Source organism: Oryctolagus cuniculus, chromosome 3 (genome assembly GCF_964237555.1).
Source record: "Oryctolagus cuniculus chromosome 3, mOryCun1.1, whole genome shotgun sequence".
Taxonomy (NCBI): domain Eukaryota; kingdom Metazoa; phylum Chordata; class Mammalia; order Lagomorpha; family Leporidae; genus Oryctolagus; species Oryctolagus cuniculus.
This window is the reverse complement of record NC_091434.1, coordinates 146,567,527-146,580,785: the sequence shown is the minus strand read 5'-3', so window position 1 is coordinate 146,580,785 and position 13,259 is coordinate 146,567,527. Positions and strand designations below refer to the sequence as shown.

Sequence of the window (13,259 nt, the reverse complement as noted above, 5' to 3'; positions counted from 1 at the left end):
GCTAAACATGTTTTTAGTGACTGTGACTTGAATTGTGATATTTTAAAATCCAGATAAAATGAACAAAGTTTTATTCCATGAAGAGGTTCCAAATCAGCATTGTCAGTACATTAGTGGAGAAAACATCATTATTTTTAAAATAGATAATGCAAAATGTACAAAATAAAGTGCATATGATATCCATTTCTACTAAAATACATGAGAGGTAGAAACCTCAAAATCTAATGTAGTTAAACGGTATAATGGTTGGCCATTTTCATCTGTGAATATTAATTTATTGAATAGCAAACTCCAAATGCTACATTGTTATGGATGACTTAACAATTATCAAGTGTTCTGTATATTTAAACTTAAACAAGAAAAATACCTGTGGCCAACTTTTGTGCTGTTCTTTGGAAAAAGACATAAAGAGCAGTATGTATTTTTTGACATTTATGTTACTACATTAAGTTCTTGTCTAAATAGTCATCTGAAATTTGGCTAATATTTTAGATACTAAAATTATCTGATAGCCAATTATTAACATTATTTTTTTAAAATTAAACCTGAAATACAGCAATTATTCCAAATGAAAACCACTGATCTTTTATCATATTTACAAACTTTCAGTTGCATAGGGGAATGAATTCAAATGATACATTGTATAACATTGTACCTGTAGTCATAATATATTCAAATATACTAAGAATTGATATTAAGTTTTCTCACCCCAAATGACTATGGGATATTATATTTATTATATACCAATTAGCTAAATTTGGTCAATGTATAATCTATCAAGTACGTCATGCTAGTTACAATTTTTTACCTGCTTACTTTTTTGAAAAGAATCCTACATAATTATGTGAAGAAGAAATGAGTAATTAATTCAAAATTACAGAAAGTTAAGGCATGTAAGATCCAATTTTTTGCTTTAGCATTTGCTTGGGATTTAAGATAAATAACTTATTAGTCATTGGAGCAGATGCCAATTATGATTGTCAAATATTCAGGTAAATACATTTTCACTAAGCCATCATCATTATTGTTAGATATCTTAAACTTAAAAATACCAACAATTTCAAAAGTTTAAGTATAGAGTCTAGAGAAAAAATTTTGAAAACAAAGATTTAAATAAAACTGTTTTTAGAAATGTGGGTTTGTGAGATTATTTATATTTTAAGCATTCATTTTGCTAAAGAAATCATCTGCATGGATTTTTCCAAGATACCCTTTATGGGAGTAAAATCAACACTGATTAACAGTAGATTCAAATACTTTGAAATAGTTGTTTTACTCGTTAAATCCACATTGCTTATGGGTTTATGACTGAGCAAAGAGAACACAAATTTTGAGTTTTTTTGCTAATTATTATGGTGAGAAATTGTAAAATTTCTTGTTCCTATAGTGCAATTTAGGTATAGTTTTTGTTGTGGTCTTCTATTGTTTAGACCAGAGCTATACTTAGAAAATAGACTGCATTTATGAACAGAAGCTATTTAGTTTGAGTCCATGTGATGTGGGACAGTGCTTTATTTCTCATTACTGCTATTATGTTGGAAGCACTTGTCGGAATGGTTAAATGGTGCACTGGCAATGATAGAGCCAAAGGGTGATCTTCACACCCTTTTCCCTGTGACACAGTTCAACTGTACTTGTTTCCTTGAGTAGATGGATTAGGTTCCCACTTGGATGGCTTGACGTCGAGCTGAGAACATGTTTCTTAGAATTCCACAAGCTTGAAAACTTAATATGGGGTCCAAATTCGGCTTTCTGGAGTGATGTTTATAACTAACCTGATGGTTTGGTTCAAGAGTAAAAGAACAAACTTTTCATTTATTTCCCTTGGATAAGTGGACCAATCTAGTGGGTTTTCCCTTGGCCTTCTGCTCCCCCTCCTCCAATAAGAGGCCATTTAACAGCAGGACAACTTGCTGTTGCAAACAAGAAGCAAAAATAACGATGACAATGCTGGAAGGGGCAGGGATATCGACTCCTAGCATTATTGCATTCAGTCTGTCTTCAAGTCTGGCCAGTTAGGATGTGTAGGAAGCAAGTCAAAATATGGAGGTCAAAAAGGCAATGTGTGATAGTGGAAAGAACACTAGACTATGGGTCACAAACTCATGCTCCAGACACAGGTTTGACATTCTGTTATAGGTAAGTTCCTTAGAACTTTTGTTAGCCTCATTTTCCTCATAGCGCCAATCAAGGATATGTTATGTGTTAAAAGTGTGAAATCAATTATATAGATAGATAGATAGAAACCTATAATGTATTTTGCATCTTGGCTGTTTCACAGGATATTTTGAATTCCACTCCAGTAACTTTCTTAGCCTTCCAACAGCTAACATTATTCTTGCTAACTGTTTTTTGGTTATTTTTATATTGTTAGGCCAACAAATCACTCTCTCTGCACTTTACTAGAAATTTAACATCCTAATTCATGTTTCTGAGCCATTTTATTTTTTCTCTTTATACCTTTCCAATTGTCATCCATCCTTCAAAGGCTGGGTAAAATCCAATCTTTCTTAAATAAAAAAAGCATCATTATCACCAAACACTGAGAACTTTTAGTGTGGAGTATATTATCTACAAATTTGGTACTCAGAGTGAGGTACAGGCATCAGCAATTTTGCCATCCCCTGGCAGCTTTCTATTAGTTAATGCCTCAGCCTACATTAGCTGAATCAGAATTTTTCCTTTCACAAGATCCAAAGGTGATTTTTATGCACATTAATGTTGTGGAAACATTGATCAAACACTCATTCTGAAAAGGACTTATCCAACAGAGTCATCTGCTTCATTTGTGTAACTACTTGTCCTTAAGGATATTACAATCTACAAGTTCAGAAAAAAATGTCCTATACTAATGCCAGTAGTACTGCTTCTCAGAAAATAATTTTATTTGCTTTCATTAGAAAGAAATATACTATTAGAAACTGTTGAAGGAAACATAACATATATATTCTGATTCCTGAGTATTATGCAAGAGTAGACACTGCACATATGAGTGCTTATGTTTAATGTGTGACTATAGAATTCTATTTTACTGTTTCATTCAATGCGAAGGAGCAAACAACAATGGTAGTACCCTATCATTTTCTTTGAAGATATCAAATATTGCATTCTTTTAGAAAGGAAACTAAATAAATCTGAACCCCATTCAAATGCAGTAAGAGCTGTAATGTGATGATGCATAACTTGTGTTGAACATTTCAATGTGGAGAAGATCTTGGCTGACCTGAGCACCTTTATCAATATGCTCCTGGAGGCCTCTCGTTTGCAGCTCAGGTGCATATTGTTTGTAGTCTGGCAAATCCAAGTATCAAATGAAGGGCAGCTGAATTGGCCCCTTGTCTTACTTAGTTCATGAATTAACCTACATGAAAGGAAGTAGATGGATCAAGTCAAGTGGTCATGCATTTCAGAAAATTAATAGTCAAGGCTTTATTTGATTATAAAAATTAAAAAATTCAAAAATGATGATTCTGAGATTACATTCCAAATCACTACACATACTTGCTAGGCTGGATCCTAATGGGCAAAATGAAACACTGATATCTTCCCCCACTTTTGCTAAAGTTAAATGATCAGTAATCACAAGATACAAATTACGTGTTGGGGAAATTTGCCGGATTTGTAGGAAAGCCAAGCAATGATTTATTCCACAGGATGCACGCTATGCTACAAATCAAACTATCCATTTGAGAAGTCTCATTTTCAGCTAGTTGAGGTGTTGCAGAGTTTTCGATGTGACATAAGAAGCCAGCCAGAACAATTAATTGACCTTCTAGAATCATCAGTGAGATCCTGCATAATTAGATCAGCTTATAAATTTTAAAAAGAATGAGTATGAAGAGTTCAATAGTAGGTCATTTTCTAAGATAGATAAAAACATGAGTCTGCCCAGTTATTCAACATGGATGTTCGCTAGCAGGAAGGAGTCATGAATTTTTTTTTTAAAAATATCTGCGTTTTTCGAATTGTACCAGAATTCCATCTGAACCTGGTCTAAAACCAGTCAGTTCCTGATTATGCCATGAACTGTCAGAGTATGACACGTGCCCAGTGTACATTGTGGAATTCCTGTTTATGTGTTTGGAGTGGAGAGAGCAACACTATTGTGCTGACAGTACACATACTGAGATCCTTACATTTTAGAGCAATAATAGAAAAATCCCCAGGGTCTATGTTTCCAATTTCTACATAACTTTTTGCACAGTTATTAAAAGTTAAATGGACAGCATCCTGACACTCAGGTCAATTGGTCTGACAAAAGTTACAAAAATCTCACTTAAGCCTTGCGAAGGGTTCTGCACGGTGTATTTTGTGTCACTGGTGATGGACATTAAACTCTACTTTAAAGAGATAAGGATGTGTGTAGGGTTCTGAAATCTACTTGTGAAACAGGTGATTTACTGTTCTTTAAAAGGGACAGTGGTGTTCTTGATTTTGCTGTCACAAACAATTAACGTGCCCTACTTTAATTTTATTAGTTGAATGTATGACCTGCAATGGGGAAAGTTATCGAGGCCCCATGGATCACACAGAATCAGGCAAGATTTGTCAGCGCTGGGACCATCAGACACCACACCGGCACAAATTCTTGCCCGAAAGGTAAAAGCACTGAACCACGCTTCCCACAATTCTTTCCACAAGCTGTCATTTTGCTCCATGACAAGCAGTCATGAACATTCTCTTTCTATGACATTCTCCTGGTGGGGCTTGGACCTAAGATTCAGGATTCCCTGATTGCTCAGGATTCTTCTGACTGAGGTGTTGGAGTCAGGGTACATGGAGGAGACTCTTAGGGCAAAGAGATTTATAACAGGTGCATGATTACACAGGCCACACTTTCAATGGGCCTTGGCTGAGGAGATTAAGGTTCCTAAGATCCGGGTGGTCCTGAACTTGGACCATTGCTGAGGTGCTGAGTGGAAGCACTAACAGAGGCTCCCTCTTCCCTGCCAGTAATGTCACTAAGATGGCCAATTCAGTGCTGGTCATTTTGACAGGCTTGTGTTGTAGGAAGAGGCACCATAGCTAAGTACAGACTGGTCTCCTTGTAGACAGCTGCTTCAGAGACTCAGGTACTCTGGACTCACATAGGTAACACCATGATCTAGGTCATGTTCATAGAGAGGGAATGAAAGGTGGAACAAAAATTTCATGCTTGCTTTCTCCTGGGGGCATTATTTTTATTGCTTTCTTTATTTGAAAGGTGGAGTGGCTGAGAGAGAGGGAGAGAGAGAGAACTTCCAACCTCAGGTTCACTCCTCTAAAGCCCACAACAGCTGAGCTGAGCCGGGAGCTCTACCTTTTCTCCCAAGTGGGTGACAGAAATCCAAGTTCCTAGGCTATGTTCTGCTGCCCACCAGGTGCCTTAGCAGGAAGTTGGGTAATAAGTGGAGGTGGATTTCAACCTCTGGAACTCTGGTAGGAGGTACACACATTCCCTGCGGTGCCTTAACCCACCATACCACCATGCCCTCCCTTAACTGGTGTATTTTGAAGGTGCCAATAAGGATGGCCAGTATGCTGAAATTAGGCAGTTAAGTCTGTCTTCTTCACCAGGAATAGATTTTGAGCTCAAATAGTTCCCCAAACTAAGGATGTCTACAATTTATTTCATATAAAACTTTTAAATTGAAAAAAAAAAAAAGAAATTCCAATAAATCCCTTTATTTTTCTGATAAAAGATAAAAACCATGATGAAATGCTGGAAGTTGTATAGTTGTATTTTCTTTCTCTTCCCCCTCCTCTATTGCTTTCTGTTTGTTGTTTTTTTTTTTTTTTTTTTTAAGTGAAATTAAAACTCACTCTGGTCTATCTCTTAAGAGCATTTTTTTCCTTACCAGAGAGAAGAGAAGGGATATGGTAGCAATTAGTATCAAGTCACTAATTCAAGACTAGATTTAAAGGGAGGTGGGCTGGGCTGGGGAGAAGGAGTTGGGCTCCTTGCTCTGGTGGAGGTGAGGGCATGACCTAAAAGGTTCTGTTTCCCACATTGGGCTATCATTAGCAACAGAGCTATTGAAACCCCACTTGCAGTGTGAACTTAAAGCCTGCCCTAGTGGAGGGCCTGTTTTCTTAATGAGCATTCTACAGGGGGTCATGTTTATGTCATCTGTCCTTCACTGGGGCTCTGTGAGAAGGGGACTCTGTTTGGGACCTCTGTTGGTAGACAAGTACCAAATGGACCTAGCTTAGCAAAGGGGATGGCAGTCTGCACTTTGGGGAATGTGTCAATTAGTCCATTTAGTAGTCAATGATTAGCGGTCCTTGCAAGGCAAGACAGAGGAAATGTCCTTCTGCCCTAGCTAGTGGTATCCACACTAAGAGGGGAGTTGTTTTGCAAGCCGAGGGCTGGGTGGTGACTCCAGGCAGATTTACGTGACACTTTTCTTGGTGTGGTTTGCAGATATCCCGACAAGGGCTTTGATGATAATTATTGCCGCAATCCTGATGGCAAGCCGAGGCCATGGTGTTATACTCTTGACCCTGACACCCCCTGGGAGTACTGTGCAATTAAAATGTGTGGTAAGTTAGGGTCAAATTTATTGCTTCCTTTTCCTTTCATGGACTGGATCTAAGCAGGCGATTATTAGTGAGGCAGGTTAACAACTATTTTACTCGATGCTTTCACGTGTGCAGGTTTTAATGTTTCTAAAATGGGTTACATCATCCTGCCCCATCTTTTGCATTTTTCAGAAAGCCATTATTTTGCAAGAGGTAAAAACAGAAGTTCACACATAAATGGAAGATGTGTATGCCTTGTGAGAAAGTCCTAAATGTTCACATGCTATCAAGAAAATAAGAAAAGTCCTCATATGAAGAGAAAGCCCAGGGCAGGTGTGCAGCATCACAAAGTCAGTAGGACAGCAGAAGCTAGGACCTTGCTTCTTACCCTTCAGTCCTGCATCCTTCCCACCTGTCTTCCTTGGGGACTCAGCAGGAGCTGGCTGTGAACTCCTCTGGTGATTGACAGAGGCTGCAGTTGAGAAGAGTTAAGTCCAATAGGAGCTGCACATGGATGTCTTCAGTCTGCCGTAGCTGGTCCCTAGGCCCCAGGCTGTCCTTGCACCCAGCCTGTATGATGATCCATCCTGTGTTTTTAATCAGTCTCTACTATCCTTTTCTTTTCCTTTTTTTTTTTTTAAAGATTTATTTATTTGTTTTTAAAGTCAGAGTTACACAGAGAGATAAAGAGAGGCAGAGGGAGAGAGAGAGACGGAGAGAGAGAGAGAGAGGTCTTCCATCTGCTAGTTCACGCCCCAGTTGGCCACAATGGCCGGAGCTGTATTGATCCAAAGTAAGGAGCCAGGAGCTTCTTCCGGGTCTCCCATGTGGGTACAGGGACCCAAGGACTTGGGCCATCTTCTACTGCTTTCCCAGGCCATAGCAGAGAGCTGGATCGGAAGTGGAGCAGCCGGGACTTGAACTGGTCCCCTTATGGAATGCTGGCACTGCCCTAATGGGATGCTGCCACAGCGCCAGCCCCTTCTATAAGATGGTCCTTATCTAGCTCTGCTAAATTTATGCCAAAAAACTTTTTTTTTCTTGTGATATCCTTGAAGTCCAGATACAGGGTCCTCTCCTCCATGGTTAACTGACACATTTTTGCTTTTCTCTGAAATTGTGTGGGGAGACTTTATGGAAGTTTAAAAAGTTCATGGAAAATGGAATTAAAAGATGTTTATTTTGATGTTTGAAGTCCATGTAGAGTTTCATCATCATACGCGTTTCCATGAACTTTCTGAAGACCCCTCTGTAGACCTGTTTTTGTTTCTTTGAATTCAAATCTCCTTTTTTACAACTGGATTCTAAAGTGCTTTCAGATCAATAGATTTCATAAATACTTTCAAGTGTCACACTGTTATAAGTTAGCTTGATAACATAAAGGTTTGCACTTATATACAGAGACATAAAATAAATAAACTGCCTAAGGTCGGGCACCTGCACCCAGGGTAATGTGCATAGTTATGAGGACATGGATAGGTATTTGCATCTTTCCCCATAGTAGCATGATGACGATATTTTTCTGGACAAGCCTGATCCAGTGTTTTTCCCACTGTACCCATGCCAAGGTCAATGTCGCTCAACTGTGACTTGCTAATAAAAGGAAATGTTGTGGACACCTCTTGTACAGCCCATAGAAACGGGATGTGCCAGGCATATGTGGACTCACTTTAGGGTCTAGAAGCTTCTCAGAGGGAAACACAATGTTCCCAGGAAATGAAATCACCTGCTTTATCCTTGAAAATAAAACAAGGGTCCTGTGACAGTGTTCCGTCTGTACAGATTGGGCTAGTTCCACTCATTGACTTGTTTAATCTTCTTAATCTTTCCTTCATCCTAGACCAGTTAAGGACAATAAACCAACTGTTTCCCTTCTGTTGTTTTGTGTTTTAGGTGATCCTATAAGTCTTGTCTCTGCAATAAGACCAGTGCCAACACACATGCGTGCACACACACTCACCTGCAAATTCACCCTTTGACTGGCATGCACACACTAAGACACCCAAGTGTTGCCCTCCTCTTCAGTTCAAAAGCAATATTGAGGATATTTTAAAAAATATATTGGGAGAGAAGACAAATAGAATTAATATGATGCTTCCTGACTATTAAAGTCTTCTTTATTTTTTGTGAAAAGAGGAATTGACCAATGATGAAATTGACATGCAATAAATTTAATGGCTTTCTTAGAGAGCAGTGCTTATCAGATATTAATTCTAAGAAAATTATCATAGAATTTGTCAACCAAACTTACAATATTAAGATTAAAATAATCTCTTGAGCTTTGGGAATAGTTTAGAAATATTTTATTAGAGGATGATATTTTAGTTTAAGAATATGTGTACCTATGATAATGGCATAAAAATAGAAATAAAGCGATGGTTGTTTTATTGAAGTGAATGAAGTACAACCTTAGATAATCTTTTTTGAATGTTTTTTCAAATGTTTATGCCAATATATAGCAAAACTTGAAGTGCAAAACCAGGAAACTTGGTGATGGTTTCCATTGTATCTTAGTTTACTATTGAAAGGTGACATATTACCAAAGATGTTTTATTGTCTCATAGCTTCTGTGGGCCATGAGTCTGATGTGACTCAAGTGGGTTCCTTGCTTAGGGTCTCACAAGTTCATGATTAAGGTGCCCACCAGTCTTGCCATCTCATCTAAGACTTAGCATCCTAGTTCAAGTTCAATATCAGTTTTTTGTGGTTGTGGCTGAGATCTCCAGCTTTAAGAAGCTGCCCACCATTCTCTGACATATGACCCAGCCCACAGTCTGGCAGTTTCCTTCTTTATAGCAGTAGCACAGTTTTTTTTTCCTACTTACTTGCACTGGTTGTAACAGATAATTGATGATTACTTTATATTTCTATCATTAAATTCTTGGGTCAACTTTCTGATTCTATCAAGCTAGGTCATCCTTGATTTTTAATGTGTTTAAAGAAAAGATTAGAGTTGATGATTGTGTCACCCTGTTGATGGTTGAATGAAGGTGGTTAAATTCTGATTTTATCACATGATGCCTGTATTAGAAAATCATAATTGCCACAACTTATCCAACACCTAGAGAGAGGCATTATCTATCTCATAATGATAGTATTTATTTCACTTCTACAATGTGGCTGTGATTAGGCCAGGTGTGAAGACATGTGTGCTCACAGCAGCTCTGCAGTATTGAAGATGTGGTGGGTGAGTCTACATGGGTATGGAGTAACAACAGAGAAATTAAAGAGGATGAGAAAAGCTCAGTTGATATGAGGCACATCAAGCAGGAAATGAGAAGAGCTCATCTGGTTGCCATGAATGGAAATTGAAGCAGGGGAAGTGGTCCTACTTTAGGATTGAGAGTAGTGATCTCCAAACCGCTGTCCAGGAAACCCAGGGCCATAGGAAGATTCTCCGAAGGTTCTGTGGGCACGGACATCTTAAGGGGCCTGAGCTCCCAGCTCCTTTGCTTCCTTATGGATTCTTCTCCAAAGTCCTCTGTGTGAAGTGAAAGGGCTCCTCAGCAATCAGGCGAGTTCAACACCCTAAATTCCTTTTCTCTACTACCTTTTCCCACCGTACTGAACTCTTATCCCTCCTGGATTTTGTGATAGTGCATTGCTCTGGCGACATTAAACTTAGTGATCTTTGAAAATACTTTAAAAATGTTGCTTACTGTGCACAACTAATAATTGCATATCTATGCAGAATATATACTTACACATACACATGTGTGAATTTGCAAGTATGTATGTCTCTGTGCATTTTGTATATTGTGCATTCATTTCTCAAATCCTGTGACCATAGGAAATTTAAAAAAATTAACTTCAATATATGAAAGTCTTTCAGAGAACTATGATGAGGTGAGGCAGAACAGACTCTCCAACATAAAAGAGAAGCCAATCTTGTGAGTCAACGCAATAGGCAGGTGAGAAAATCAAGATGAGGAAGAATAGAACAATATCAAAAAGGTAGACTGCAATGCAGGGGGCTGGTGTCTGTGGCACAGTGGGGTTAAGCTACCACTTGGACACCCCATCAGAATACCAGTTTGAGTTTCAACTGCTCCACTTACCATCTATCTCCCTGCTAATGGGCCTGGAAAAGCAGCAGATGATAGGCCAAGTACTTGGGCCCCTGCCACCCACATGGGAGACCAGATGGAGTTCCCAGCTCCTGGCTTTGGCTTGGTCCAACCCTGGCTGTTGAAGATATTTGGGGAGTGAGTCAGCAGGTGGAAGATGCTCTCTGTCTTTTTCTTTCTCTCTCTGTTGCGCTGCCCTTTAATTAATTATTTTAGAAAAGAATGCATAGTTCATGTAATGACAATTTGGATAAGTGGGAAATGGAACAAGGACGAAGAAATGGCTAAAATATTGCCCAACTTGTTTAGATGAAGCATATGTAAGCATGGTATTCACTGAGAAGAGAGAGAGTAAGTTTAGTTCCACTGAGTGAGATGCATGTGGTTGGCTTCTGTGTTCACAGCAAATCTAAATTCAGCCTTCTGAATTAGGTTTTGGAACATCCCCAGTGAATAGTAATGGCAGAACCTGAGCCTAAGTCAATGCCTCCAAGCTTGAGGAGAACACCAAGACGGTTGTTGGCCCCTTCTCATGGCATTCATTCAATAAGTACTTTCTGAAAAGCCATTATTTGTCAAACCCTTTCCTTCGTTTTGGGAGACAGAAGGGAACACATCAGACCAAGGCTTATGGGAGAATTGAATTTTTAGAGCTTTAGCACAAGTGAGTAAGCAAAAGTGGAAGCTGTGTTGGTATTGGGATATTACACCTTTCAGAGCCAAGATTTGAGTGCTGCTGTCAGTTCCTCATTTGCTGAATGAATGATAAATTTGTCCCTGTCATTTGGCATCTAAGCTTCCATGTTACAGTCAGCGTATCTATCCAAGGGAAGGAGGAATGTCTCTTGTTGTCTGACGGATGTGTGCCAGGGCACCCTGGGACAGGCCTTCCTTACCTCCCTTCACCCCGTCTTCCTCAGAAGGAGTATCTGCCCAAATGTCAGCAGCCCACAAATATTTCAGCTATGTGACTCTTAACAGAGTTCTGGGCATAGGGGATTTTAAAACATTGCGAATATATAACAAGACTGAAAATCCCATCAAGTGCCTGAATGAAGCATGGAGTTTCTTAGATTTGTCCCTGAAATAAGTTCCTATTTTGAATAACAGTTTGTTCTATCTGTTCGTTCACTGCTTCTCAGAGAAATAAAAAACTGGTTGATACTAATTGTGTTTCTCTGAAGTGAACTTCAATGGGTCCTCGGTATTTGAAAAATTGCCTGGTGATTGATGTCCCTTGGTACATCTCATTAATTAGTTACACCAGTTCACAAACTATACCTTTATATTATCTATTGTTATTGGGAAATCCAAGTTATTTATGCGGGTTATAAAAATTAATACTCTACTAGAAATAAAAACAGTCTTCAAAAGTTGATTAATGCATTAACAATTAAAATTGTAAACTCATTGGATGTTAATAGATATATCCTGAATGAAAAAGTCTATATTTTCCAGAAAAATAGGGAAATCATTGGCATTGTAGTCAAATATCTTTAATGTCACCTCAATAGAAAAAAGTTAGGTTTTTTTTCATATTTCCTTCTGCCTTCAATATTTTGATATATCACACATCACAAGTCATCTGGAAACTCCACTTTGAAGTACAAGTGTGTGTGTGTGTGCGTGCGTGTGTGTACGCTTACATGAAATTTTAAATTATTATTTTAATTGTATGGGATACGCAGTGATAATTGCATACATATAATCAATGTTGAAGGTCAAATAGTTTAGTCAGCATTTCTATCACTTTAAATATCATAAAATTTTTTGATGAAGACTTAATAACTGTACATACTTATGGTATATGGTAATGTGATATTTCAGTAAGTTGAATTGTACTGATTGAACCAGAGTAATTAATGTTTCCCCCTCTCCTTGTCATTGCTTTGTTTGGAATTTTTGAGCTACTCTCTTTTATTTGTTCATAAAATATGTATTGGGTTATTGTGAATGTCATCACCCCATCATGCTATGGAACAGCAACACTTACTCCTATCCAACCGTGGTTTAGCATCCATAAGTCAATCTACTTCTGTTTCTCCCCTCCCCTATCCTGCCCAACAAATCAGTTGTATTTTTAGCCTTCACACATGAGAGAGAATATGTGGTAACTGTCTTTCTTACTCTAACTTATTGAACTTATATAATGGCTTTCAGTTCAACCATTTTGCTGCAAATGAAAAGATATTCTTTTTAGTGGCTGAGTTATATTTACTGTGCATTGATACCAAATATTCTTTATCCATTCATCTGTTGATGGTTATAGGGGTATATTCAATATCCTGGCTATTGTGAATAGTGCAGCAATAAATATGATGGTGCAGCCATCTCTTTGATACACAGATTTAATTTTCTGTAGATATGTATATATCCAGAAATGGATCATGTGGTAGGTCTATTTTTAGATTCCTGAGACATCTCCATTCAGTTTCCTGTAACAGTTGCACCTTTTCTCTGCATCCTGGCCAGCATTTGTTGTTTCCTATCTTTTTGATAATAGCTAATTGAACTGAAAGTATGATACCTTTTCATGGTTTTGATGTGCATTTCCATCATGGCCCGTGATAATGTTGATATTTCAACATTATCATAAAGAGTTTTGTTGTCCTGGGCCCCAAAAAGCGTCTTGGAAAACTTAGGTGCCCCTGGATTCTTTCAGAAAAATGTTTACTACTATGTAAGAAAAAT

The 13,259-nt window shown here is 38.2% G+C and overlaps 1 protein-coding gene across 3 annotated transcripts in view; it reads left to right on the top strand.

Annotated features, from left to right (window-relative positions):
• The window catches only part of HGF (hepatocyte growth factor), a 74,845-nt gene that overhangs the window by 19,235 nt on the left and 42,351 nt on the right, over positions 1 to 13,259 (top strand). For all 3 annotated transcript variants that reach the window (XM_051848013.2, XM_008258178.4, NM_001168707.1), the window contains 2 exon segments: positions 4,479 to 4,599; positions 6,404 to 6,522. In XM_051848013.2, coding sequence (XP_051703973.1) covers positions 4,479 to 4,599; positions 6,404 to 6,522 — 240 coding nt within the window.